This window comes from Anthonomus grandis, chromosome 22, assembly GCF_022605725.1.
Source record: "Anthonomus grandis grandis chromosome 22, icAntGran1.3, whole genome shotgun sequence".
Taxonomy (NCBI): Eukaryota; Metazoa; Arthropoda; class Insecta; order Coleoptera; family Curculionidae; genus Anthonomus; species Anthonomus grandis.
In genome coordinates this window covers 44,055,481-44,083,473 of record NC_065567.1, presented here as the reverse complement: position 1 = coordinate 44,083,473, position 27,993 = coordinate 44,055,481, and the positions used below count along the sequence as shown (strand labels likewise).

Genomic DNA, 27,993 nt, shown 5'->3' with positions numbered 1-27,993 from the left:
CATGAAGGTTATATTTAGATAGACTTAAGTTATATGTAGGACAGGCTGATCCGGATGATTGATCAGATTTACGAGGAGGGCAATGTTAATGTTATGTTAAGGCAACTTCTTAGTACGGCCTGATATTGGCCGGATTATCCTAATTGATTTATATTCGTTTATATTTGTATTTAAAGAACATTCTGTTAAAATTCTAGAAAATTAGTAGGAGAATCTTATTGGGTCTGTATAGGGACTGATTCGATGTTAAATTTAAGTATATGGTTTGGATTTGATACACTAAATATTTAATAAGCAATAAAAAATTGTAAATGAAGTAGTAAATAAAAGTTAAGTGTTCAAGTATTTTTATTGAACCCATTTATTGAATCCACGGGAAATCTGTAACACTATGCTGGAGTTCCTCTAGTGACTCAGGTTGCGTTTTAAAAACCACAGTTAGGTTTAATGATCTAGATGGTCATTCGATAGGACGTCTTCTTCCAATCGACTGGTTAGGATAATGACCATCCAACCCTTGCTTAACGGGAACGACACTTATAAAGATGAATTTCCATGTATGTCTAACTTCCGCACTATTAGTGGTTTGATAAACATCTGTAGTATTTCAGCATAGATGTCGCAATCTAAATTTCCTGGTATAAATATTGGGCCGTTAATACCATCTACCAATATACGAGCCCAAATGTTAATTTTCTGGGAGTACTGGGTATGTCCATCTCTAAACACGTGTACATCATTCCTCGTCATTCCTATAAAGACAGTTTTGCTTATGAACATGGCGTCGTTTAAATAAAAGATACACTTATCACTAAATAAAGTATTTTTAATGAGTTAAGGTTCTCCCGTAATTCTATCTGTCATTATTTCACAATACTGGAATCTTCTGTCTGATTTGTCGGCAACAAGTTTTTTCAGTATTTGCAGTTTATAGGGATAAATATTGTTTGTTTCGCAAGGAAATCTTTTTTTGTCATATATTTCCAACAGGTAAGTCACCCAATTACAGGAAATACAAAAATAAATCTTGATAAACTTCATAAAAAAAATATTAATATACTAATTATTGCTTTCAAAGAATCATAGAAAATATCACAATGTGTACAATAAGTGTTAAACAAATAACAGATATGATTTATTGGCGCGCTAATTAGCATATTAGTTCTAGGACGTTGTCAACAAAAAGTTAGGGAACATCTTGCGTTTAATCTGGGAATTAAGTACCTAATTTGATTTAGTAACTTGGTACGATCAATTTTATTATTTAAGAGTTTGAATAAAAAGGTAATTCCTAATCTATATAAGGATACCATTGTCTAGTACTCTAGCAGGATAAACACCAACCTCCTTGAAAGCTAAATATCTCAAAAATTTGCGTTGCACAGACTCAAGCTTTATAATATCGACCCGGTAAATTGGATGCCAAATGAGATAACCATACTCCGATTTGGATCTAAGAAAACTAAAGTCCAGAATTTTTAATGTGATATTATTTAGATGAGTCTTGAAGTCAAAGTTACGATTACGAGTAATCCCTAAGTCCCTAATCTCACATATTGTTAAAATATTATTATTGTGTAATCAAATATTATTGGATTCTCTTTTTGAGAATAGATTTAAATGCAGCATTCAGATGCATTTAAGTACAACTTGTTTGTTTTACACGATACATTAGTTTCGTTTATTTGATCTTGCAAATTAATACAATCGTGGATAGTAATAATATTAAAAAAAAATTTTAGGTCATTCGTAAACTTCAGTCTCAAGCATTTAATAAGTTTGGTAAGGTCATCAATGAATATCAGAAAAAAAGGGGGCCTAAATTAGATCCCGGTGACACCTAAGGAAACCTCGTAACTGTGTGAACGAAAACCTTTCGACCATTTCGACGAATTGATGGCGGCTAGTTAAATAAGATTGTACAAGGTAACCAACTTATCCGGAAATCTCAAGGGATTAATTTTAAAAAGAAAAGTTTTCCGGTCCAATTGATCAAAGGCCTTTTGAAAGTCCATATAGGCTTCATCAACCTGGCCAAACTGATCCAGCGTAGTACAGACATTCTGAGAAGAACAAGTTAAGTTTGCATTACAAGACTTTCTCTGCACCAGTCCATGCTGATCCGACGATATAAAGCATTTAATTTATGAGTAGATTTGATGGAAAATGCACGATTCAAAAAGCTTACAAAAGTTGCACAAAGTCGAGATAGGCCTGAAATTATGCAGCTCCGTTGGATTTCCTTTTTTAAAAACAGGTATTACTCTGGCGGTTTTTCAACAACTTGGGAAAATACCAGTTTCTATAGATTTGTTGAATATAAAAAGTGGCTTGGAAAAACATGTATGCAATGCTTTACAACAAAGCTTGGAATGGAGTCAATACCTGCAGTCAATTTGTTTTTCAAAAAAATAAAAAAACATCAGACTCCACCAACACATTTAATTTAGTAAAACATTTTTCCAGAGAAACAGGATCAACATCGATGGAATTACTAGGTTCTGCATAAACACTTTGAAAATGCCTCAACAATAGCTTTAGACGAAGAAAATTATCTATTTCTATCTTTTAAAGTAGCAGGTATTTGCGATTTTCCCTTTTTCATCCGTATAAATGACCAAAACTGAACTGTCATTATTTATATCATTTTCGATTTTTTGCATAAATCCTTGATATTCAAAACTTATTTGATTCTTAGGTGTGGTTCTACAGACTTTAAAATTATTGTAATCATAATTTGAACCATACTTTTTATATCTTTTAAAAGCTGCTTCCTTTTTTCTAATAAATGCAATAATATCCGATGTATACCATTTAGAATACCTTTTTTTACTGTCAATTTTAAATGGAACTGTGCTCAAAAAAATACTGTTTAAAATATCGTAAAAGATATCGCAACTGATAGTGCATCGTACATTGGTGAAAAGTGAGCATTAAGTATTGCGCTATACAGGGTGTCCGGAAAAAGGAAGCTAATCCGCCGGCCACATATAGGGTGGACCAAAACAATGCGACTTTCGTTATGCCATTTTTTAATTGGGCGCTCGGTATTCAATATACAGGGCGTCAAAATGAGAAATATAAAATTGTTTTTTTAAAGTAAGTCGAGTGTTTGATAAGATATTGAATTAAAATTTGGTGTGAGAGGGTTTTTTGGAACGAGAAATTGAAATCCGTTCACGGATTTGCTATACTTTGCAGAGGGTAACCATAACACCATAATCTACAAAAAGCAAATCTTGCTTTGGGATCGCCAGATCGCCAAATATCTTTCAAACCCTTAGATTTTCTTAAATAAATAGGGTTCGTATTTATATACAAATGAATGGAGGTCACGTAGAACAAATAATTTAGGGTCATTATTCTATGTTTTATTATAATAAGTAATTTAGAAAAAATAATTTACGTTTATTTTGTTAAATTGTTAAAATGTATCTAGATTTTAAAATTAAGATATCCAATAAACGGACTCTCAGGCCGACATTTACTAATAATACTTTTTTTTACAAGAAAAGATTGGATGATTAGAATTTTTTACTAGAACTTTATTATACAGGGGTACAAAAAAGTTTTGGTATTTTTAACACATGCAATATACCGCACTCTGCAAAGTATAGCGAATCCGTGAACGGATTTCAATTTCTCTTTTGGCCTCCTTTTTCCGGACACCCTGTTTTAGAGTTGGAAAATTAGCCTTTCGAAAATTAAATGTCCTAGGTCCATTTTTTATGGGGTTCAAATTGATTATAATTTGAAAAATTGCAGTTTAAATTAAAAAGCAACGGAGGATGATGTTCATCCACTTTCAATAGTTAAAAATCGTCTTGAGCAACAGAACATGGTACTGTAAAAATTGGGTATTTTAAAATTTACGTGAGTATTGACAATGCAATTCATTCACCGAGCTCCACCATATATACAGCAAGAGATTGAGAGTACCAAACAAAAATGTTTACGATTTACTGTACTGACCCATCTATTAAACTTTAGGTTTACCCACCGGGGAACATCGGTCCCCTTGATTGAGTCATGCTAACAACATAACATTTACCTATACCGATATCTTAGAATCCAAATGTGTCAAGCGAGAAGACAAGACCTATATGACTCACAAGACCAACTCGAAGGAACTTCGCGCTCAGAGGGCATCCCTGTCGATTCCTACACAATCGCCCACAACCTCGCTAAACAGCGACAAACTCTGGTATACCACACATGTATGAAGCTTGTATGGTGAAAATCGGAATCGTATGTCGGCCATCTTGCTTGGCAAAATTGACAGGGAGCTGACAGATAGTTGTTGACATTGACTGATAGAACATCATTTGTCATTGTCATACCATTTGAGTTTGTTTTTCATTTCAATGAATGCAAGCGTGGGTTGAGTTTGCTATTTGTTTTAAATATGTTATTTTAAATTCAGGACTTTTTTTCTATAAAGTTCTCTTTCAATATTGGGAGTAATGTTTTAATTGATTTGCAGCAAGCAATTCTAGGTTTCTGGTGAGAAAATCTGATTTTATTTATTACTATTATGTTTTTGTATTGTCTATCTTTAGTCTTTAATAAAATCAAATTCAGTTGATTTCAATGAAGAAGTTTCACTTTTCAAGTATTTAATTTTTAACTTGATTATTATAAATACATATTACAAAATGGCTGGCCTCTCATTTTCTATTTAACAATTAAAAATTGATTTAAAATTCTCCTGACAATTTCCTTGATGTAAGAGTATGTATATTTTAAATGGTTCTGAGAAACATAGTAATAAAATATTTTTTTAAATTTCCTTCAGTTCATATTACAAGAAAAACATGAAGAGCGATATGCAATGTAAATTTTATTAAGACTGAGCCATAGAATTTATTCTGATCAGTTCTCCACAAATTTTAATAATGCTGATACTGCTGGATTTACACTACAATACATATTCATTTAAACATTTATTTTGTCTTTTTTTACATGAATCATTTAGTAGATTTATATAAGGTTTACACTGCCTATCTTTTTTTTTTATTTCATAGTTCTGTTATACCACTGAGACGAGACATAGGTATAGAGACTAAGAGACCTGAGCACCCGGAATGGATCAGAATTAATGCGTTTCTTACAACTTGTGTTTTTTTAAGAGTTTCTTTTTATTTTATGTAAACATCTGTCCTTGAATTAAGTTTTTATTAATATTATAGTTCCAAGATAAGTTGTTAGTATGATAAGAGATCAACAAATATATACTATGTAAGTGATATACCGGGTGGTGCGTCGCCCAGTGGAACATAGTAAAACCCATGTAAATTTTAAGGGAGTCAATTATTGGCTTCCCTGTACATTTTATAGAGAAAATGTAAGATAACTTTTTGAAAAGACCAATCTGGCAAATCTTTGTGCAAAGTTTCAAAGAATTTTAATAAGCGAATCTGGAATTATTCAATTAAATGTAATTGCAAAATTAGCAAATTTTCGGTTCAGGTAAAACCAAACGGGCACCGGTAAAATGAATATTGTCACTGACGTGAGGAAAAGTGTCAATAAATCAGTGACAGTCGATATTTGAAAACAAGTATGAATTATTCAATCGACGAAAAAATAGCCATAATTAAGTGGCATTATGCGGGAAACAGTTTTAGAGCGGTATCTGAAATGTTTTCAGTTTATTTCCCCACCAAGCCCATTCCATCTATTTCAACTATTAAACGTATTGTCAATAACTTGGAGTCCAAAGGTACCGCAATAAATAATTGTAAATGTTCAACTCAGGATATCGAAAATAGAACCGAAGAAAGAGAGAACAGAGATCTTAATTTTCTACTGAGTGTGGAGGAAAACAAGATGGTTAGTACGAGGGTTCCTGGGCAAAAGGTAAATAAACATTATACAACGGTATTGCGCACTTTAAAAAAACACAAATATTATTCGTATAAATTCGAAAAACATCAAGAGCTGCAGGAAGGAGATGAAGAGCGAAGAATTTGTTTTAAAATGATGGAAAGAGCAAATAATGATAGGAATTTTAAGAAATATTTGTTTTACCGATGAATGCACATTTACCCTCAACAATGAACCAAATGTTCAGATTTGCCGGTATTGGAGCTAAGAAAATAAACACCGCTTTGTTCATACTCGGACACAATATCTCCAAAAAACAAATGTATTCGTGGGAATTATCGGACACCATATCATTGGACCCTTTTTTATGGACTACAACCCAACAGCTGAAACCTATTTGGACTTATTTCAAAATCAAATTGGGCCGCCAGGAAGATCAAATGATCTGGTACCAAATGGATGGTTGCCCAGCCCATAATGTCCGTATGGTTAGAGAGTGCTTGGAAATTGCTTTTAACGGCAATATTATTGGTCCACCGTACCGGATACTTTGGCCAGCCAGGTCAACTGATCTTTTACCGAATGACTACTTTTTGTGGAGTCATTTAAAAAGTGTCATTTATAAAAGTGTAAAATTTGAGAATCTAAACCAGTTACAAAACGCAATTTCGTTAGAATGTAATAAAATTTTCCAATATCAACTTAGTAACGTTAGAAATGAATTTTATGATCGGTTAGGATATCGTTTAGCTGTTAATGGGGGGTTGTTTAAACATTTGATTAATTGATGTTTTTATGTAATTCTCTATTATTTTTAAAAAAGTTATTGTATTTTATTTTATTTTTCCACACTTAGTAAAATATTAAGAGTTCTGTTCTCTCTTTTTTCGGATCTATTTTCGATCTTCTGAGTTAAACATTTACAATTATTTATTGCAATGTCTTTGGACTCGAATTTACTAACAATAGGTTTAATGGTTGAAATGGACCAGATAGGCTTGATGGAAAAATAAATTGAAAATATTTCGGATACTGCTATTGGTTTAATTAAATTCTAAGTATGATAAAATTATTTCTTTAATAATCGATAATAATACTTGTTATTAGTTTAACTTCATCGTTATATTAAATAAAAGTTTAGATAAAAAAGTAATGTTAACGTGTCTTACTTTGAATGTATGGTTGTGACATTTATAAAACGAAAAAAAAAAACATTTCTTGTATTCGGTTGTACGTCAGATTTGACAAAGCCTGATAACAAATTGTTTGCTGGTGGCTGGTGTCTGGTTTTACCTGAACCGAAAATTTGGTAATTTTGCAATTACATTTAATTGAATAATTCAAGATTGCTTATGAAAATTTTTTGAAACTTTGCACGAGGGTTTGCCAGATTGGTATCTTCAAAAAGTTATCTTACATTTTTTCTGTAAAATTTACAGGGAAGCCAATAATTGACCCCCTTAAAATTTACATGGGATTTCCTATGTTCCGCTCAGCAACGCCCCACCTGGTATGTTTATACTAAAAAGTTGTTTTCATTTTCACAGATTTCATTTTGTTTTGTAGGTGGATATATTCTTTCTTTAGATAATACTCTGCTATAGAATTTTTAATTAATTTATAAATCTGTTTAATTTTTCTTTAGGAAACAGATACAAGTACATATTAAATAAGGATAATTCATCCTCTATTGAATCTATGTGTTAATAAATTAAGGATATTATTAACCTAATGGGAATGCCTTTAGATGTATTATGAGAAAATTTTGACCTTTTCTAATCTGTTTAAAATTAGGGTAGTTCAATATTAACAAAATACTTAAATATTTTTAGATTAATTCTAATTTATTCTTAATTCTAATGTCGCTTATAATAAATTATTTTATATTATGTATATCATTTTAAGTAATTTTTTTTTCAGGAAAATTAAATTATAAATGTATTACAGAAAAACATTGTTTTATTTCCATTTGTCCAATTGGTGGTATGTCGTACACTATTGTTGGTACACTGTCGTAGATTATTGCAGTAAATTAACTCATTAGATAATGTAAAATAAAGCTAAAAAATTTTATTTTTGTTCAGATCAAAATCTGAAGCTAACACCTAATCAAAAAGGCTCTTTTCTCTATGAGTAACCTTTTTGATTAGGCGTTTGCTTTAGATATTACGATTTAAATTATAAGATTGTCAGATTAAATAAAATTTGATTTCCCGCCTTAATTTGGCCACGCCTTTTTACCATTTTGATTGGTCCAATTAGGCACGTCAAACTGTCAAGTTAGTTACAAGATTTTCCGTTGCCAAGCGAGAGAACGCTAGTTGATTTGTCAGAAAAATTTCGATCAGTTTGTATGCAACCACCACTTCTCTATATATTTGTGTTCTGTGGTATACCATAAAACTCGAGAAGGCGGAATTAGTCCTACTCAGATTTTGTCCTACGGTCGATCGGAACGGTTCGGCTTTTCCTCGAAAATCCTGGGTTTGTATTTCGATATAGAAGCAAGGATAGGAGGTATTTATATTTGATAACGCCGTATTTACGAATTTCGGCAGCTAAATAGCGACCGATGCGATGGATTGTCTGTGTCACAACTGTTAATAGCTAGATGGCGCACGCGAGCGGCAACTGTATTATTAAGTTATATGGAAATATGGGGTATTCTGTATAGTGTATATGTTACGGTCAATGATGAAAATTCGCACATTAACGATAATGGCCGGGCAATAACGTAACGATCCAAGTAAAATAGGTAATATATGAGGTAAATCGAAGTTTTATGACCAATATTCTCTATTTTCTTAAAATATTCAAAACCTAACCCAACCTTGGGCCAACCCAAGTCACCAGGACGTTGTGTAGCCAATTAATTTTAATAATGCTTAAATTGATGTCCAGTCGTTATCATTTGATTAGACAAAGTTAGGGCGAGTTAGGTTGGCCCAAGGTTGGATCAGGTTTCGTATATTTAAAAAAAAATAGAGCATATTGGTCATAAAACTTCGATTTTCCTCATAATTATATTGTCTATTTTATAATAATTTGTATAAGTATAAAACTGGTTTAATTTTAAATTTAAATTTTATTAAAAGTTTCATACCTTCTGGCTTCATTAATAAATTCTTGATCAAAAAATCTTTGATTACCAAATCCTTCCATCTTATTGTTGTGTGTGTGTCAACACACACACACACAACAATAAGTTCTAGGTTGAACGTCCTTATTCGTTGTAGTTGTTGTATGGTTGGTCACATTCAATTTCACACAGTATCCCCCTCCCTCAACTGAATACTGAATTTCGGTATTCGGTTCAGGGGTATTCAGTTCACTGTTTTTAACCGTTCGGCCGGATTCGTAAACGTAGGACAAATTCTGAGTAGGACCAATTCCGATCCCCCTAAAAGTCAGACGCCACTAAAAAGCACCCGATTCCCGTCACCATTCGGCTATCTCCGACTGTTCCAATCGGATATTTAAATATTATGTGAATGGCGGGACGGGCGGGCAACCAACAAAACAGCAATGTTTGTTGCTAGAAGCAGCGGTTTCTGGCAATAAGAATTAATGGAATAATAATTTAATTAAAATAAAAAATAGCGTTTCTGGAATAATAATAACTATTGATTCTTTAAATAAATTAAATATAAATAAAGGATGCAAACAAGAAAATTGAATTATTAATTTTATACATAATACCCTAATGTAAGTATCAAACAAGTTTGGTTGAACGATCCAATGGAATGGAAATTGAATTTTTTTTTTGAATAAATATTTTGAAAAATTTCTTTGGGCCGACATGGATTTATTTGATTTTGGATATTATTTAAAATTATTATAGTTTATTTTTGAGAAAGTGTTATTTGAAAAATTTATTTTTCTACTACCTTATAAGAAAATTTTTAATTTTATTTCCCTGTCTAATTGAATTTTTTATTTGACATCTTGCTTATTATTTTTTATAAAATTAATTTTTTACATCAGGAAGTAGAAAAAATGACATTAGGAAGTAGAAAAAATTATATGAATACTGTATGAGCAGTGTCATTTCCTCACTGTGGATGTTTTTGCTGGATCAAACTTCATCCACGTAAGGAAATTATGCACTTTGCTCCCTTTTGTTATACAAATAACTCTTATTTTTAAAAATTCTCTATATGTGGACATATTAAAAGGAAAAGCCTAACTTAAACAAACGGGTATTGTATATTTAGAAAAAATAAATAAATGAAAAACAAAATTTATAAAATATTGTAGTATTGTACTTTAATTTTAATCTTAAATATATAAATGTTATTAATCTTTTTGAAATAAGTACCTATAAGTATTTTTTTAAATACCTTTTATACCTAGATAGAGAGGTAATTTTGGAAAGTCAAACACAATGGATTTAATTAGTTATATAAACGTACCATATATTAAAAGTTTTATCTTATAAATGCTGCAAAGACATGTATATGACTGATTTGACAAAAAACTTAATTATTTTTTGCTAAAATATTAATTTGCAATCCGCAGTTTCGATTAATACTCATAAGAAGAAACTGCAAAAAACTTATAAGATAGGTAATGTTTTTTCAAATATTTGCCTAAAACTTAAATAAAAAATTATAATACACATATACTTAAACCTATAAAAATATACCTACTATTATATAAAAAAATACTGATAAATAGAAAAAAATATACAATTTATTATTTGTATTTACTGCTCCATCTTCTTCTTTGATGGAAAATAAGCTTGTTTGTCCATTTTTCGTTTATTCAAATGAATTAATTTGTCTTATTTACCTGTTCCATCATTGATGTCAGTTGTCTCATGCACCTAGACATTTACAGGTATATGTTAATCTTATATAATTTTATAAAAAGATAATTTACTTATCATAAGCTTCATCATTTAAAGATCTTAAAAAGTTTGATATGCTCTCAATTTCAATTTCTCTTGTTGATTGCTTGTTCAATGGTTGTACTGCTACTTGTTGATTTTCAGTCGTCTTCTCATTAACAAACGTTTTAATTTTTACACTATGGCTAGCTTCAATATTATTGGAAGAACATTCCCCAAGGAGTCCAGCGACATCACCTAAAAGAGAATCGCTTCCCTTCCTTCGCTCGTATAAACATATTAAATGTATGTGTTTGCATATTGTTGTTTTAATGCAATATTGTGGACTCACATGTGTAGCGATGAAAACAGATCTTACATAATTTACAATGCAATGTTTTGCAACCAACCTCGCAGACTTCATTTAGGGAAACATTATAAAATTCTTCTGCATTTTTTACCTGAAGCCGTCCAAGTCCAATTTCAGTTACCATATTTGCCATATCCATTTTTTCGGCCATTTTATGAGCTTTTACTATCACTTTATCTTGGTAGTTATCTGGTCTTTTTAACTTCAAAACTCTCTGCCACATCTTTGCGTCCACCAAATCTTCAATTACATCCATCAACCTATAATTTATATTAATATCAACTTTAAAGCCCTTAGATTTGTGCAGACAGATCAGACAAAACAGATCAAACAGAGAATGTGTAACGTTTCAGCGTGACAGCTGAAAATTATTCAATGACAAATAAAATATGTAAGAATTTGTAATTTATAAAATACATATATACAAATCCTAGGCTCAACCCGACCCAACTACAGTACGTTACTTATTATCAGCATTCACTAATTTCCTGCTCTCACTGTAACATAGTACTTGTCTATGGTAATATAGTGTTTAAAAATAAACTTTTCAGGTATTATTTTAAAACACAATAAACAACAATATGGTCAATATTTCATAAAGAAACAAAGGAAAGTTCAGTATAATCGCGATAATCGCAATAATCGATCAAATTAGTTGGAGCTTTTTTAGGAAAGTAAACAACCAGCCAACAAACGCAAAAAAAGCGGGAAAATTCGTATCGTTATTCTTGTCATTCGCGTCAAACGAACGGAATCGGGTGCTTTTTAGTGGCGTCTATAAAACTCTAGCCATGGACTTATACAACAACAATATAAATTATTACTTACATGTCGACATGATGTAGTTTTTGTGCACAAAACAATCACAACCATTCTAATATCCACCTATTGGACAAACACCACCACACCTGGTAAACTATGACCACTCTATATACACAGGGCCGTATCTAGGGGGGGGAGGGGTTTTGGGGGTTCAAACCACCTTCGAAAATCTTATAACGTAAAATAAAATTGAAACGACTGGTAACTATAACTCTTTTTTTTTAATTTACTTTTTAAAGTTTTAAAGGTGTCCAGGCTATAATTAGAGAAAAATATCCAGCAGCAATATATGTGCACTGTAAGTGCTCATTCTTTAAATTTAGCTCTTGCCCATTCCTGTAAGGTTCAGAGCATCAGAAATTGTATTGGAACAATAAAATCTATTGCAAATTTTATAAAAATATCAGCTATGCGTACTGAGATATTAAAAAATAAAATTAAAGAACATGTTCCAAATAGTAAATGGAGTAAGCTAACATCCATGTGTGAAACTCGGTGGGTGGAAAATCATGATGGACTAATTAGGTTTACTGAAGTTTTTAAACCCATTATTGAAACATTAGAAGAACTAAAACAAGTAAGAGACATCGAAACTTTTTCAAAAGCTTTGCAGTTCCTTCGAGCTATTATGACCAGTGAGTTTAACATACAGATTTTCATCAGTTCTTCTATAAATTGATCAAAAAAAGGAATTGCAACTGTGATTCGAAAATATTCATCTGCAGTAGCTACCATGGCATTAGAACGATTCTGCTGTCGTGAAACTATTCTAGGTATTTTTATGCATTCTTCATCATCTATAGACTTTATAATAGGTTCAGATTTTTTACAAATATTTTTGAATTCTTGATCTATATTCAGTCTCATATTCCTGACCTGACTAATAACAGTATTCACATGCTCAACAGCGCTAAATAGATCAAAATCCACAGTCTAGAGAATTCTGCATAACGGTAGAGTAAAAGCAAATAAAGTGGACGCTGTTAACATACTGATAAAAATCAGTATGTTAACTGATAAAAATCAGTTTTCGAATCACAGTTGCAATTCCTTTTTTCGATCAATTTATAGAAGAACTGATGAAAATCTGCAAGATTTGCAAATCACGAAAAATCTCTTTCATTGTTATATTGTCTAGTACCAATTATGTGCGAAGCACACATAGTAAAAATGGAAGACTTGTTACCATATGAGGAATTTTTGGACTTAGATACGTTATCTGCAGAACTACAGTTGTGGAAACAAAAATGGATTAAGCTGCCTCAAGCAGAAAGGCCAAAAAATGCTCTTGATGCATTATCAGCATGTAATCCATCTTTGTTTCCCAATATTCATACTCTGTTGCAAATTCTGGCTACGTTACCTGTATCTACAGCCTCATCAGAACGATCATTTTCATCGCTAAGGCGTTTAAAAGACTATTTGCGCAATTCAACTGGTCAGGAGCGGCTAACAGGACTTGCCCTTTTAAGCGTGCATAGAAATATTATAATTGATACCGCAGAGGTCTTAAATTTTTGAGTTTTGCGAGGGAAAAGCAAAGAAATATTCAGTTGTTATTATAATTACTATTTTTAAAATTTTAACGTTGTTAAATGTGTTTTTTAGTTTAAACTGGTATCTTCTTTTAGTAAAACCTATTTATAAATTAAAGTTTTTTTTATCCCTAATATCTCAAATGTCACTGGCCTAACCCCCCCCCCCCCCCAAATTTTGGTCCAGATACGGCCCTGTATATATATACATAGCTCTTATAAGCCGAAGTGCTAGCACTCATTGCCTCTTTTACTTTTTTTGAGTCTCTCTCAATCTCTGCTTATATTATTATTTTTGTTTAGGGTATAGATTTTCAAGGATGTAAGATTCTATAGGATTCTTGGGCGGTTGAGACACTTTTAAACGAATACAGGGTGTTTATAAAACATAGGTTTATTAAATATACAGGGTGGCCATTTGAAAATTAAACAGAGCCTATTTTGGGTCCCTCAGAACATTTGCGAAAAAATCCTCGGACCTGTCAATTTTTGATTCAAGGGGGAACCATTTTTTTGCTAGTTTCGCCCCCCCCCCCCCTGAGGGCAAAGCCCTAGCGGGGGTGACAAGGGCCCCCAAGATTTTAAAAGGAACAGGGGGTCGAGTGATACCTTATTTCGAAGGTATTTTTATGTGGATTATAACCCTAAAGTTTTAAATCGTTACTATTTGCCTAGGGGCAACAGGCCTACAGGGGCTTACAAAAACATGTCAACATTTTTTATGAAAAAAAATGCTTGCAAATTTAGCAGTTAAATAAATACAACAAATTTTGTTCTCCTACATTGTGAACCGTACTTTCTGTTGTTTTTTTTTAATACCCGTAGGTATCTATGCCAATTCTGCAAGGGAACTCTTGGTTATTGTTGAGACTGTTATTATAGCAACATTTTGAAGTTTAATAGTGGTTGTCAATTACTGCTGTCAGATCATAGTGTGTCAAACAAATAGCTCTTTAAAGTTAGTTAGTTACAACATTGAGTGTGATAATGGTTTATTCACTTGCTGAAAGAGTTGAAATAATTTCTCTTTTCTTTGCAAACAATGAAAATGCTAATAAAACTGCCCAGCTCTTTAATACACTACAACACCCTAATCGACAGGTCCATCGCAAGTACATTTTGGAATTGGTTCAAAAATTTAGGGAAACTGGGTCTGTGGCTAATAAAAAGCGCGAAATGGATAATCCAGTGGTGAATGAAGCTTCAGAAGTAGCTATTTTAGGCCATATTGTGCAAGATCCTACACTGAGCACAAGGAAGTTATCAACCGTGTCTGGTATTAAGAGAAGCAGCATTCAGAAGATATTAAAAAAAACGAGTTTCATCCGTACAAAATGCATCTCGTATAAGAACTAAACGAAGACGATTTTGATAGGCGAGTACAATTTTGTGAAACTATATCTGAACAAGCCGCCAATGATCCACACTTTCTATTTAATGAATGTTTTTCTGACGAATGCTCGTTTTTCCTACTGTCGCTATTGGGCTGATTCAAAACCCAGAATATTTCGTGAGGTGCATCCACAACATCCTGAGAAATTAAATGTTTGGGCTGCTTTTTTTTACCTGGCAATTTAACAGGAGAGATGTACCTGGCGTTATTAGAAAATACAATTCAATAGTGGAGATACTAGAAAAGAACAACGAGTACTTGGAAAATCGTCTAGTATTTCAGCAAGATGGAGCGCCACCCCACTATGCTGCAAGGGTTCGTCAATATTTGGACCAAACATTTCCAGGACAATGGATTGGAAGAAGAGGAGCTATTGAATGGCCTCCTCGTTCCCCGGACCTAAGCCCGTTAGATTTTTTTTTGTGGGGCCATTTAAAAAGTAAAATTTATGCTAGTCAGCCAACATCGCTAGACCATTTGCGACAAAGAATAATTGATGAATGTTGTCAAATCACTCCAGACATTTTGCAAAATGTACGGGAAAGGTTTGAACAAAACCTGTATTATTGTATGGAAGTCGAAGGCCAACATTTTGAACATTTACTTGATTGATTTTATCTTTAAGCCCTTTATTTAAAATTATACTTTTTAAATTTTTTTTGTAACTTTTATTAGCTCCTGTATCGACAAGGCAAATAGTAATGATTTAAAACTTAGCTTCACACATTAGAGCTTTGCCCTCAGGGGGGCGAAACTAGCAAGAAAATGTTTCCCCCTTGAAAAAAAATTGACGGGTTCGAGGATTTTTTCGCAAATAATCTGAGGGACCCGCTGGGCTGGGAAAATAGGCTCTGTTTCGTTTTCAAATGGCCACCCTGTATTAAATTACCTTAGGATATTTTACAGTACATTGTATATAATAAGGTCTAATAACCTACCATTTGAATTAAGTATTGTATTTTATTGGGTTAAGTTTAAAATATCAATAAAATTAAATAGGGCAGCATTCCTGGAGTACCGCACAATTATTAATATTTTTATATTAGTATTATTAATAAAAATTTGGTCACGTACCTATGACAACACAGAAAAATATCTTTGTAATTGTAATGTCTTGAAAATAAATCAAATTAAGGCCCCTTAAACTCACGTGATCATCTTCTTAGTCATACCAACTCTTTCATTCGTTTTATGACCGATTAACCGGTCAGTCTCGAGCAATTTCATATGTAGTATCGTAGGTTTAACTTGCTAATGACATCACCACGTGACACAATAGGAGTAGGTGCGTAATTAATAATACAAACAAACTGCGCTGTGCTGTACTAGGCGGTGCTCGGTAGTCGATTTCCTGTCCCCCACTGACGTTTGTTTCAAAGGAGAGCAACAATCATCCATTAGTTTATCGAAACTTAACGAACAAGAACCGGATAAATATTTTTTAGCGTAACGGACGTACATGGTTTTACATTTGTTTTTGCATATCCCTGTAGTTGCGTGTGAATCATGACATTATTCTAATAAACATAATAGTGCTTGTTGTGGTGAAAATCGTTTGTTAGCTACCTTGAAAGTGTTGTAATATAGTATCCATCAGGTAAATACAATGTAGATAGTTTAAATGGTCTTGGACTCCCTAAATGATCAAACTTTATTTGATTTAAAGGTTATTTTTCTAGACTATTTTTTTTTATTTACAAATATTGATGATCCTATAATGTGTGTGAAGCTAGTGTCCGATCGATATCCAGCAACCCAAATCGAGAACGTAGCATATGTCTGTTGCCAGCGACCTATGTATAGTGCGCGCTTGCTGTTATTTGATCAATATAATGCCCGTATCTCCTGAAATTCCCAAGGTACTTTAATAATTTTTTGTCCAGCTGTGAACAATAAATACCTAAATCGAATTATGGTGGTTCCAAACCTCCACAAACTAAGGTTTCGAAGAAAATCAATTTAAAAAGTCGAATGAAAAAGGTTCCAAAATTCCCAAAGGATTTAGATAAAACTTTTTTATGCAATATATAATAAATATCTAAACCGATTTCAGATGGTCATTTGTGAGATTTGCAATTTCAGGATATACGGGCATTGTATTGATTAAATAACAGCAACTATAAATAATAATAACAGGGCGGACTATACCTAGCTTTCTGGCAACCGACATATGCTGCGTTCTCGATTTTGGTCACTGGATATAAATTGGACCCTAGTTTCACACACAGGATCCTAAACCAATATACATTTTATATCATAGGTAGCATTGGTTAGATTACATACAAAAATCTCAAACAATGCGGAGACATTTTAGAGGTATACATATAATGGCCAATCTATATATAATGGTAGTTGTTGTAACTATCTTAATATTAAGTAGATGAATGGCTTGCCAAATTTGTTTGGTACATTACTTAATCTGTTTTTCCCAAGTTTATCAAATGTTGAAGTCATATATGCCACTGAAAATTTATCATAAGCATCAAGCCACCATCCTGCTTATGAAATGAGTATTCCTATTATATGTGATTTAAAAGTAAGATGTTTATTATTATGATTTTGTAAACTGTGATTTTGTTGCCTAATAGTTACCTTGCTAGCATGAATTGGGATACTGCTTTTAATCAGAAAGATTTTAATAAATGCATTGATATTTTTTACAATGCTCTCTATTTTGTGATTAAGATGTTTATTCCAATGATTGATTGTGTAGGTCATGGAATACTGCTGTCTAAGCTCAATAATTATGACTTTAGAGGTGTGGCATTGCAATGGCTGGAATCCTATCTGTCTAATCGTACCCAAAGAGTTACAGTATCTGGATGTTTATCCGATTCCAGATCCCTTAAATCTGGAGTACCTTAGGGTTCAGTGTTAGGACCACTATTATTTTTGCTCTATGTAAATGATTTGGGTTCATTAAAACTGCAGGGCAAAGTGGGTCAGTTTGCTGATGATACCACCATTTTGTGGAATCATAGAGATTCTGATAATGTTAGAGCCCAGGTTTTTAAGGATCTTAAGATTTTATCGGAGTGGTGTGCTGCAAACAGGCTTGTATTTAATGTGGGCAAAATTATTATGGGATTTAAGTGTGACGTTCAGGGCCTTATGTTTAGTGAAAACTTCCCCTTGCAATACAAAGAAAGCTGTAAGTTCCTTGGTATTACCATTGATGGTCGCCTTCGCTTCGAAGATCACATCCTAAATCTTGCATCAAAATTATCCTCTGGATGCTTTGCAGTAAGAATGGCGGGGCATGAGCTGGGAGGGGTAGTTGCACGTTCAGTGTACTTCTCTTATTGAGTCCCATTTGAATTTGAATCACAAAAATTATTAAACATAATTTTTGTGATTCAAAAAAAAGGAATTAGATATTTTAGATACTTCTTTTTTCTCTTTTTATCTTAGAAACAGCTACTCTTATTCATAACCTAAACCTCCCTCTAACACTGGTCATATGACTCACCAGGTTAATGATTTTCCCTTACCAATCCCTACATCCTCCCTCACCAAAAACTCACTTATATACCTTAGCAAAAAAGTTTACAACCATGTTCCTCTATGTATCAGACAAATTTTAGAAGTTAAGAAATTAAAATCACTTTTATTATCCAGGGCATATTATAGCCTTGACGATTTTTTTAATGATACCTTTTGACCTGTGCTCTGACATCATTTTAGTGTTTTAGTTTTGTTTCCTATTAAATATTTTAATTTACTTCCTCAAAATTCTGTTTTATTGACAGCTTTACTTGTTTTTTAATCAAATTTATTAAAAAGATGTTTTTTTTTTTTAATTTTTTCAATCTGTTTTGTTATAATTAATTTTGGTAATGTGTGTAAATTTTATGGTAAAATGTTTTAGATGTTATGTTTGTTTGAAATTTGAAATTTAAAGTGAATTAGGAATTTTTTAGTTTTTTTTTAGTTTTTAGGATGCTTGTACACAAGATTTTGTTTTGTCTTACGTAATATAGCACATTTTCTTTCTTTCTTTCTTTCTTTCTTTCTTTCTTTCTTTCTTTCTTTCTTTCTTTCTTTCTTTCTTCTTTCTTTCTTTCTTTCTTTCTTTCTTTCTTTCTTTCTTTCTTTCTTTCTTTCTTTCTTTCTTTCTTTCAATTAAACATTTTAAATCGTCTAATTTTCCCACTTGGTTTAGTAGAAAATTACAGAATCTTGTTATTCAAAAAAATATTGGTTACACAAAATTCAAAAATAGCAAGGATCCCATGGATTATGTTAATTTTTCAAATTTCAAATCAGCAAGGCTCCTGACTATAAATTTAATTACAGTCTAGATTTAAATTGCATCTCTTTTTCTTTGTTGGACATATTTGATGAAATCTTACTCCTTCCTAACAAAAATTCTTTTGGCCCTGATGGTATTCCATCTGTTTTTTTTTTAAACTTGTCTGCATTTTGAGTAAGCCTCTGCATCACCTTTTCAATCTTTACTTGACATCAGGCAAATTTCCTGAAGGCCTTTGATAGGGTGGGTCATAAACATCTGGTTCGGAAGTTTGGGGCTATGGGCCTTGGTAGGATTTTGGTTGAATTTTGTCACAGTTTTTTGATTGGTCAGGCACAGTTGGTCAGGATAAGTAATTATATTTCTAATGGTATTGAAGTATCTTCAGCATATTGGACCGGACTTTTTTAACTTGTTAATAAGAGATTTGAGTGATGTAATTGTTCATTCAAAGCATCTTGCTTTTGCTGATGATTTTAAACTGTATAAAACCATTGAGTCATATCTTGATCCTGAGCTACTTCAATTAGATTTAAATAGTGTTGCTGAGTGGTGTAGTAGCAATAGTCTGGAACTGAATGTAAAGAAGTGTATATGTATTTTGTTTGGTTGTTCTGATAAAATTATTAATTATCAATTTACAATCAACAATAACGAACTCAAGTCAGTTGATACAGTTAAAGATTTAGGTGTTTTGGATATTATTAACAGGAGTATCTGTAGTCTTGGTTTTATCACTAGAAATAGTGTACATCTTTCACCTTACTGTTTCAAATTACTTTATGGGCATCTATGGATTTTTTCTCCACTGACTAGGACTTTGCGTTTCTTTAATGAAAATAGTTTGGATACATTATCCAGCGGCTTACTGTCATTCAAATCAAAAATAAATAATCATAGACTTTAACCTATGTAGTGTTAAGTTTTTAGCTTTTTAGATTTTTTTTTCAGAGGTTTTATCTTTAGAGGTATTTTTTTTTGTAATTCTAATATTAGATTTATATTGTTATATTATCTAGTATTTTGTATTATCTATTTTGTTTTTGTAAACTGGCTCTGCCGTATATTGAAATAAATTAATAGATAATAATAAACTTAAATAAGTATAACCATTATGACAGTATTTGCTTAGTAAACCTGATTTTACTGTCTACTTAAAATAACCACCGGTTCCCTTTCTCAAGTCTGTTGGAAAGGGTCATTGTTCTTATCAATTGGGGTTTTCCTACTACTTGGGTGAATCCTATATTTTTAATTGTAACTACTTTCTCGCCATTTACTATTAATTACTTCAATACCACAATATACTATAATATGAAAACTTGAATTGAATTGAAAGTATATATTCCACCACTGTTGCATGTTAAGCCCTAGTATAAATTGATCTAACAAAACCTCTCATGTCCTCTTTACATAAATTTGTAAATGATAAATGAAAGGTATGCTAATTACACTTTTTTTTTTAATTTATTAATTCACCCTTGCCACTAAGTTATATAAATTGTTACCTTATGAGTGCTTTTTAACCCTCAAATCCATTCCCAGCAATTTTTTTCCATTTTACTGTTAAAGCAAATATTTTAAGTGGTTCCTAAGTTATTCTATTTCCAATATTTTTTTTCTAAAATTTATCTTCAATAGCATACAAAAGGCACTTAAGTAATTAAATACTTGTGTGTGCTTATAATACTAATATCATAGAAAACAAAAATATATATGTATATATTGTTGGCTTGCTACAAAAACTCATTAAGTCAAAAATGATAGTTTCTGGAAAAATCAATTGTTTACTAATGCCGATGGTTTAGGGGGTTTTGGGAAAAAATCATTTTGTAGTTTTTAGTTTCCGGCAATAAAATATGGTTTTGTGTGTTATTTCAAAACTAACAGTAAAATAATAATGAAAAAGTAGTATTTTGTTAATCAATAATTGAAAGAAAAATATAAAATGTGACTTAGTGAGTTTTCATTTTATGTGAAATATTGTCAAATTACTGACTTCATGAGTTAATTTTTATAAATAAACTTGATGTTGTAAAACCAGCAAAGAAACGGTGACAATCACAATAAGCAAGCGAAATTATTTACCAATGTTACACAAAATCAATTCTTGAAAACTAAACACCTTTAAATGTTTTAAATTTCATCAGAAACGAGCTGTAAACAGATTAGTTTTTTAGAAGAAGTGCATATTTTCACTACATTGTTTGTTATTTGCAAGACTATTTTTAAATACTCAATGTTTTTCAAAATTCGCAAATACTTTTGAGTGGTAGTGTATATGTAAAACTATAAGGAACTTTTTTTCCGGTGAAAGGACATAACTTTACATTCTTTAACATTAAGGTTAAAAAAATTTTCTACACACCATTGTTTAAAATTATTTAAATCTAGTTGCACTAAGAAACACGTCTTCATCACAGTCAATATTTCAAAAAAATTTTAGATTGTCAGCATATAAAAGACATTCACAGTGTTTAAAAACAGATACAGCTTCATTTATATATAAAAGGAACAAAATTGGCCCAAGATGTGATCCCTGAGGCACTCCAGAAGTCACTCGAATTTCCCTTGAAGTTGCTGCCCTTAGCTTGACTTGTTGAGTACGACTATTTAAATATGAATCGATCCACTTCAGATCCATGGCATACACTGTCGAATGCTTTTTGTAAATTGGTGTAAACAACATCAATCTGATAACATTTTTCGATATTTTCACTTAAAAAATCCTGAAAATCCGCTAGGTTTGTCGCCGTTGATGTACTTTTGTAAAAGCCATGTTGTTTCAGAGAAATATAGGATTTGAATTAATAAAATAATTAAATATTTCATCAATCAAAATTGATTCAAATATTTTGGAGAAAACTGAAAGCAAAGAAACACCCCTATAATTTCCAATCTCAGTTTTGCGTCCACTTTTAAAAATAGGGAATAGAACTGAGAGCTTCCAATACGTAGGAAATGAAGATGTATCAAATGACCTCTGAAAAATTAACTGAAGAGGCTCAACCAACACAGATGAACAGTTTTTGATAAACACTGGTGAGATTCATATGGTTAGGTCATATATTGAAAGATTAAATACTGAAATTTCTCATGATCCTTCTTCATTTTGGAAACACATCAATAGATTACGTAGGTCTGATTCATACCCCAATAGCATGCATATGGAAGCCGAGGTTGCTGGTAATGGTCAAGATATTGTAAACTTATTTGCTAGGTATTTTGAAACTACATACAGGCAACCTGTCCGCAAGGCTCCTGACTATAAATTTGATTACAGTCTGGATTTAAATCGCATCTCTTTTTCTTTATTGGACATATTTGATGAAATCTTACGCCTTCCTAACAAACATTCTTTTGGCCCTGATGGTATCCCATCTGTTTTTCTTAAAAACTGTGTGTGCACTCTGAGTAAGCCTCTGCATCACCTTTTCAATCTTTGCTTGACATCAGGCAAATTTCCTGATTATTGGAAGGTAAGCTCTTTAACGCCAATTCATAAAAATGGGGATAGAACTGATATTTGTAACTATAGAGGTGTGTGTATTCAGTCTGTAGTTCCTAAACTGTTTGACAGGTTGTTTTCTGTGCGATTTTCGTGGCACTGTAGGCGATTGCTTAGTGATCATCAGCATGGTTTTTGTCAGGGTAGATCTACGGTGACTAACCTGTTGACTTACCAGTATGATTTGATTGGTGCTTTTGAGAGGTCTGTACAGGTCGATACTGTGTACACAGACTTCTCGAAGGCCTTTGATAGGGTTGGTCATGAACATCTGGTTCAGAAGTTTGGGGCTATGGGGCCTTGGTAGGACTTTGGTCGAGTTTTGTCACAGTTTTTGGACTGGTCGCATACAGTTGGTCAGGATAAGTAATTATATTTCTAATGGTATTGAAGTATCTTCAGGCGTGCCTCAAGGTTCGCATATTGGATCGGTTTTTTTTAACTTGTTCATAAGAGATTTGAGTGATGTAATTGTTCATTCAAAACATCTTGCTTTTGCTGATCATTTTAAACTGTATAAAGCCATTGAGTCATATCTTGATGCTGAGCTACTTCAATTGGATTTAAATAGTGTTGCCGAGTGGTGTAATAGCAATAGTCTGGAACTGAATGTAAAGAAGTGTGTATGTATTTCGTTTGGTCGTTCTAATAAAATTATTAATTATCAATACACAATCAACAATAACGAACTCAAGTCAGTTGATACAGTTAAAGATTTAGGTGTTCTTTTTGATACCAAGCTAACTTTTTTGCCGCACATTTTGGATATTATTAACAGGAGTGTGCGTAGTCTTGGTTTTATCACTAGAAATAGTGTACATCTTTCACCTTATTGTTTCAAATTACTTTATTACTCTTTGGTACGTTCCTTGCTTGAGTATGCGTCTGTAATTTGGTCCCCTTATTATGATTCTCATATTGAACACCTTGAGGCTGTACAAAGAAGATTCTTAAGATCCCTTGCTTATAGAGCTGAAGTTAATATTTTTCGTAATTATTACATCGACTATAGTGCTATCAGTGTCCAATTTAATATCCCTAATCTTGAAGTCAGACGGCATTATTCTGATGCTTTAACGTTTTATAAGATCTTAAATGGTTTATATCATTGTCCTACCATCTTGGAAGCAATTCCTTTTAACACCTGTCAAAGAAGGATCAACTCTTCTATGTTTCGTTTACCCTTTCATTCGGCCAACTATGGGTTTTTTTCTCCACTGACTAGGACTTTGCGTTTCTTTAATGAAAATAGTTTGGATCCATTTTCCGGCGGCTTACGGTCATTCAAATCAAAAATAAATAATCTTACACTTTAACCTACGTTCCTTGGATAGTGCTAAGTTTTTAGCCCTGTTGATGACTGTTTTTTCAGAGGTTTTATCTTGGTATATATATATTTTTTATGTAATTCTAGTATTGTATTTATATTGCTATATTGTCTAGTATTTTGTATTATCTATTTTGTTTTTGTAAACTGGCTCTGCCGTATATTGAAATAAATAAATAAATAAATAAATAAATAGATTCCATCCATAAGTGTGTCCAGTATTTCTTCATTGGTAAAAATATGATGTGAAAGAACAGACACCAGATTTTCTGGAACAGATGTAATGCATTTGTTAGAAAAATCCGAATAGCAGGATTCAAAATGGTCAGCAAATGCCTCAGATACTTCCTCGGGAGTCTCCATAGTCATCCTCTTGTATTCCATAGATTTTGGTATTCCTTTATCTTTACGCAGATTGTTAACATAGGACCAAAAATATTTCATATTACCTGGTATCATTTGTTCTGTATTAGTGACAAAGAGAAGGTAACACAAATCCATGAGGTACTTTGTGTCTAATCTTACCGCAGAATAATTATCGTAGTCCCCTTGTAGACCTGACCTTTTATATTTTCTTCTTCTTACATTCGGCATTCCTTCTTTCAAGACTCTCACAGGTTAGTTTATATTTTGGCAACAACGCTTTTAACCATCGCAGGCTGCGCCAAATAATTCATCTTCCTGAGGGCGAGCTTTACAGACGCATTTACATTTACATTTTTTACATACTAGACCAGACATGTTAATAAATAGACAGTATACAAATGTATGCGTACATAAAATTTTGGCCGTCAAAAGTGTGCACCCCCTCAGTTTACCCCTTAAAATTAGTTTTACGCCTTTTCTAAGATAAAGAGTAAATAGACCGCCTAAAATAACGGGGGTATTCCAAATTTCGTTATATTTGATGCAAAACTGTAGACACAGTTTTAAAAAATCGATTTTTTTACACTTCTTGCGATGGCTGTAGCTTGAAGGAGGTGCATTTTAGGACCTATGTTTATAGGAAAAAAAGTCTTATTTTGACCTCAGGAATACGCCCTTAAAATATCAAATCAAATAAGATCATTAGATATTCTCAACAGGTTACCTAAAGGTGATGCATTCACAGGGCTAACATCAAAAAGTGAGGAAAAAGTAGTTCCGCTCCAAATGAATATTTGTTGTTTCCCCAGTTTCTGTTGAATCTGTCTTTTTCATTAAAGTTAAGAATTTGTCAGTTAGTTATTTGATATGTTTTATTCTGTAACCTGCAAATTTTACTTTCTTCAGTTTCAATATGTAACATAAAATTAGTGAATTATCCATTGTGTGAGTGTCAAGTACAGACAATTTAATCAGTTTATTTTTAGTTTTTACAAAAAGATGATTGATGCAGGTTTTAGTCTCGTTACTTACTCTAATAGGGGTTGCAATGTATTGTTGTAAACCATATTAATTTGGTAATGATATATATTTGTTTACTTGAGGTTTATTTGTTTCATTAGTTATGTAAAGATTTAAATTTATATCCCCTGCAAAAATTTCCCAATCTTAATTTACGCTATTTTTGAAAAAAAAAATTAAGTCATTAATAAAATCCTTTATAGGAATTGGAGGAGGCTTATAAATTACCAAGAAAGCGCATGACCTGTTATTTAGTCAGAAAATAAATATGCTAGCAGTTATAAATAAATAAATAAACGTTTATTATGCAACAAGAAAATATTACATAAAAGGTAACATTCACATAATGTGTTCTTCCTTGCTACCTGAAAAATACGGTATTAGTGGGCAGTTTTAATACAATGCTACTTTATACTAAACTCGTTTCTTATAATTACTTAACATTACAATAAAGGTATATGTGAATTTAACAGAAAAGCCTTGTATTTCTTCTTGAAAGTGAAAAGTGACCATGATCTTATTAAGTTGTATACTTCAGAGTTTAACAAAAATACACCCTGATAGGCAAATGAGTTTTTAAAACCTTCAGTTTTATGCACTGACATTTGAAATCTTATAATGTTTCTTAGGCGGTGACTATGTAAATCTTGTCTTGCTGTGAAATAATCTGAAAGATATTTAGGGTACCTCAACTTGTAAATTCTATAAACAAACTGACCAAAATGTAAAGCTGCTCTCCTTTCATATTTTAGTATTTTATTGTCAACACATAACAACAGTTGGTGTTATGTGATCAAATTTTTGTATGTTGAAAACAAATCGCATAAAGGCGTTTTGAGCTAATTGAATTTTGTTCTTCATTTCAAGAGTGAGGTGAACAACATTGCAGTAATCTAGCTGTGACCAAACAAGAGCCTGCACAAGCATTAATTTGATATTTTTGGGCAAATAATATTTAAATTGTTACAAACTTTGCATGATAATTTTTTATTTACACTATCGGACAAAAGTAGAGAAACTTTTTAAATTTGCGTTTTATTTGAATACTTCAAAACTAATGCAGTTCTACACATAATGAAAATCAACAATAATTGTTAAGACTTAATTTGTATAAAGTAAAATAAATTGTAGAAGAAAATCCTAAGATTTAATTTAATTAAACAAAATATTTATGAGACAAAAGTAGAGAAACTAAATTTTATTCCAAAAGTACAAGTTATTTCTTATTTCTATCTTAGAAAAATTAATAGTAAGTAGAGTATCCCTTATTGGCAATCACCTCGCGGCATCGATTTGGCATGGATTCCAACAGTTTCATAATGGTTTCCTCTCCAATAGAATTCCAGGAATCTTGTAAAACTTTTATAAGATCATTTTTATTACTGATCTGATGTTGCCTTACACGCCGGTCTAGTTCCTCCCAGAGGTTTTCAATCGGGTTAAGATCGGGACTTTGCGCAGGAAAGTCCATAACCCTAATATTTTCCGATAAAAACCAATCTTTGACAACCTTTGATTTATGTTTGGGGTCGTTATCTTGTAGGAATATCCAAGTCAAAGGTAAATTATCCTCAGCAAAGGGTAGCATTACATTTTGTAGGATGTCTAAATACACAAATCGATCCATGATACCCTCAATGATGTGTAATGGTCCTGTACCGAACCCAGAGAAGCAACCCCATACCATGCAGGAGCCACCACCATGCTTTACCGTAGGCTGTGTATATCTTGGATCGAATCTTTTGCCTTGTGGTCGATGTACCCATGAGATTCCATCAGACCCAAACAAATTGAACTTACTTTCATCAGTAAAAAGAACTTTTTTCCAGTCGTTGGTTGTCCAATGCAAATATTTTTGTGCAAAGTTGAGTCGGGCCTTCTGATTCTTCTTGCTAATAAACGGCTTTTTAGCGGCTCTTCTACTAAATAATCCTCCTTCCCTCAGTCGTCTTTGTATGGTCTTAGAACTAACATTAACACCAGGTAATTCACTTAAAATTTTATTTGCTGATTTGTGAGGATCAGACTGGGCAATTCTTTTTATCATCATTTCCATGTGTTTGGTTGTTTTTCTTGGGCGGCCACTTTTTTTAATGCTTTTTGTTGAATTTCGTGTTTTAAAATTAGAAATTGTCTTGCTAACAACGGACTTATGCAAATTAAGCGTTTTACTAATGTCCACTTGTCGTATACCACTCTTGTGTGCATCAACTATTTTTCTACGAAGGTCTTCAGACAAATATCTTCCGCGAGGCATGTTGATTAAAAAAACTATGCAAAACTATCAACAGAACTCACGTAAAGCGAACTAAATACTAAATTTGGACGATTGATATTTAGGTTTCTCTACTTATGTCCATCCGAAAATATTTGAATTCTTTTATTGTAAATAAACAACTGATAAGAGGCATGTAAAATGCGGTAAAAAAACGCAGTTGTTGAGAACTACAATATTTGTAGTAAATATTTAATTTAAATACATGGTTTCCGTAAATCAAAGAATTTTTAGAAGTTTCTCTACTTTTGTCCGATAGTGTACATATACCTGAAAGTTTAGGACCTCATCAAAAATGACACCAAGATTTTTTGCTGATGCTGAACACGGAAGGCACTGTTATTTATATGCAAAATAGTGAAATTAGATTGAAGAAAATGTTTTTTTTAATGTATTAGAACCTATGAGTAAGTATGTGCCTTTGTTAGCATTCAAAATCATCGCATGCTGTCTTGACCATTTAAACATTGA

The 27,993-nt window shown here is 32.2% G+C and overlaps 1 protein-coding gene and 1 long non-coding RNA gene across 4 annotated transcripts in view; one reads left to right on the top strand and one right to left on the bottom strand.

Moving 5' to 3' along the window:
* Positions 1-10,275: 10,275 nt before the first annotated feature.
* On the bottom strand, positions 10,276-15,998 carry LOC126748180 (uncharacterized). The gene is made up of 3 exons (XR_007664651.1): positions 15,849-15,998; positions 10,708-11,284; positions 10,276-10,651 (listed from the first exon to the last, which is right to left on the bottom strand). It is a non-coding gene; the product is annotated as an uncharacterized LOC126748180 (long non-coding RNA).
* Positions 15,999-16,151: 153 nt separating this feature from the next.
* The window catches only part of LOC126748178 (podocan-like protein 1), a 58,127-nt gene continuing 46,285 nt past the window's right edge, over positions 16,152-27,993 (top strand). Inside the window, exon 1 of one of the 3 annotated variants that reach the window (XM_050457223.1) lies at positions 16,152-16,371. Coding sequence is in view for 1 of the 3 variants with exons in the window: in XM_050457221.1 (XP_050313178.1) it covers positions 17,281-17,310 (30 nt within the window). In the remaining 2 variants the exon portion in view is untranslated. Of the gene's footprint in view, positions 16,372-17,265; positions 17,311-27,993 lie in introns of those variants that run through there. The other 2 variants (XM_050457222.1, XM_050457221.1) reach the window with 2 other exon arrangements.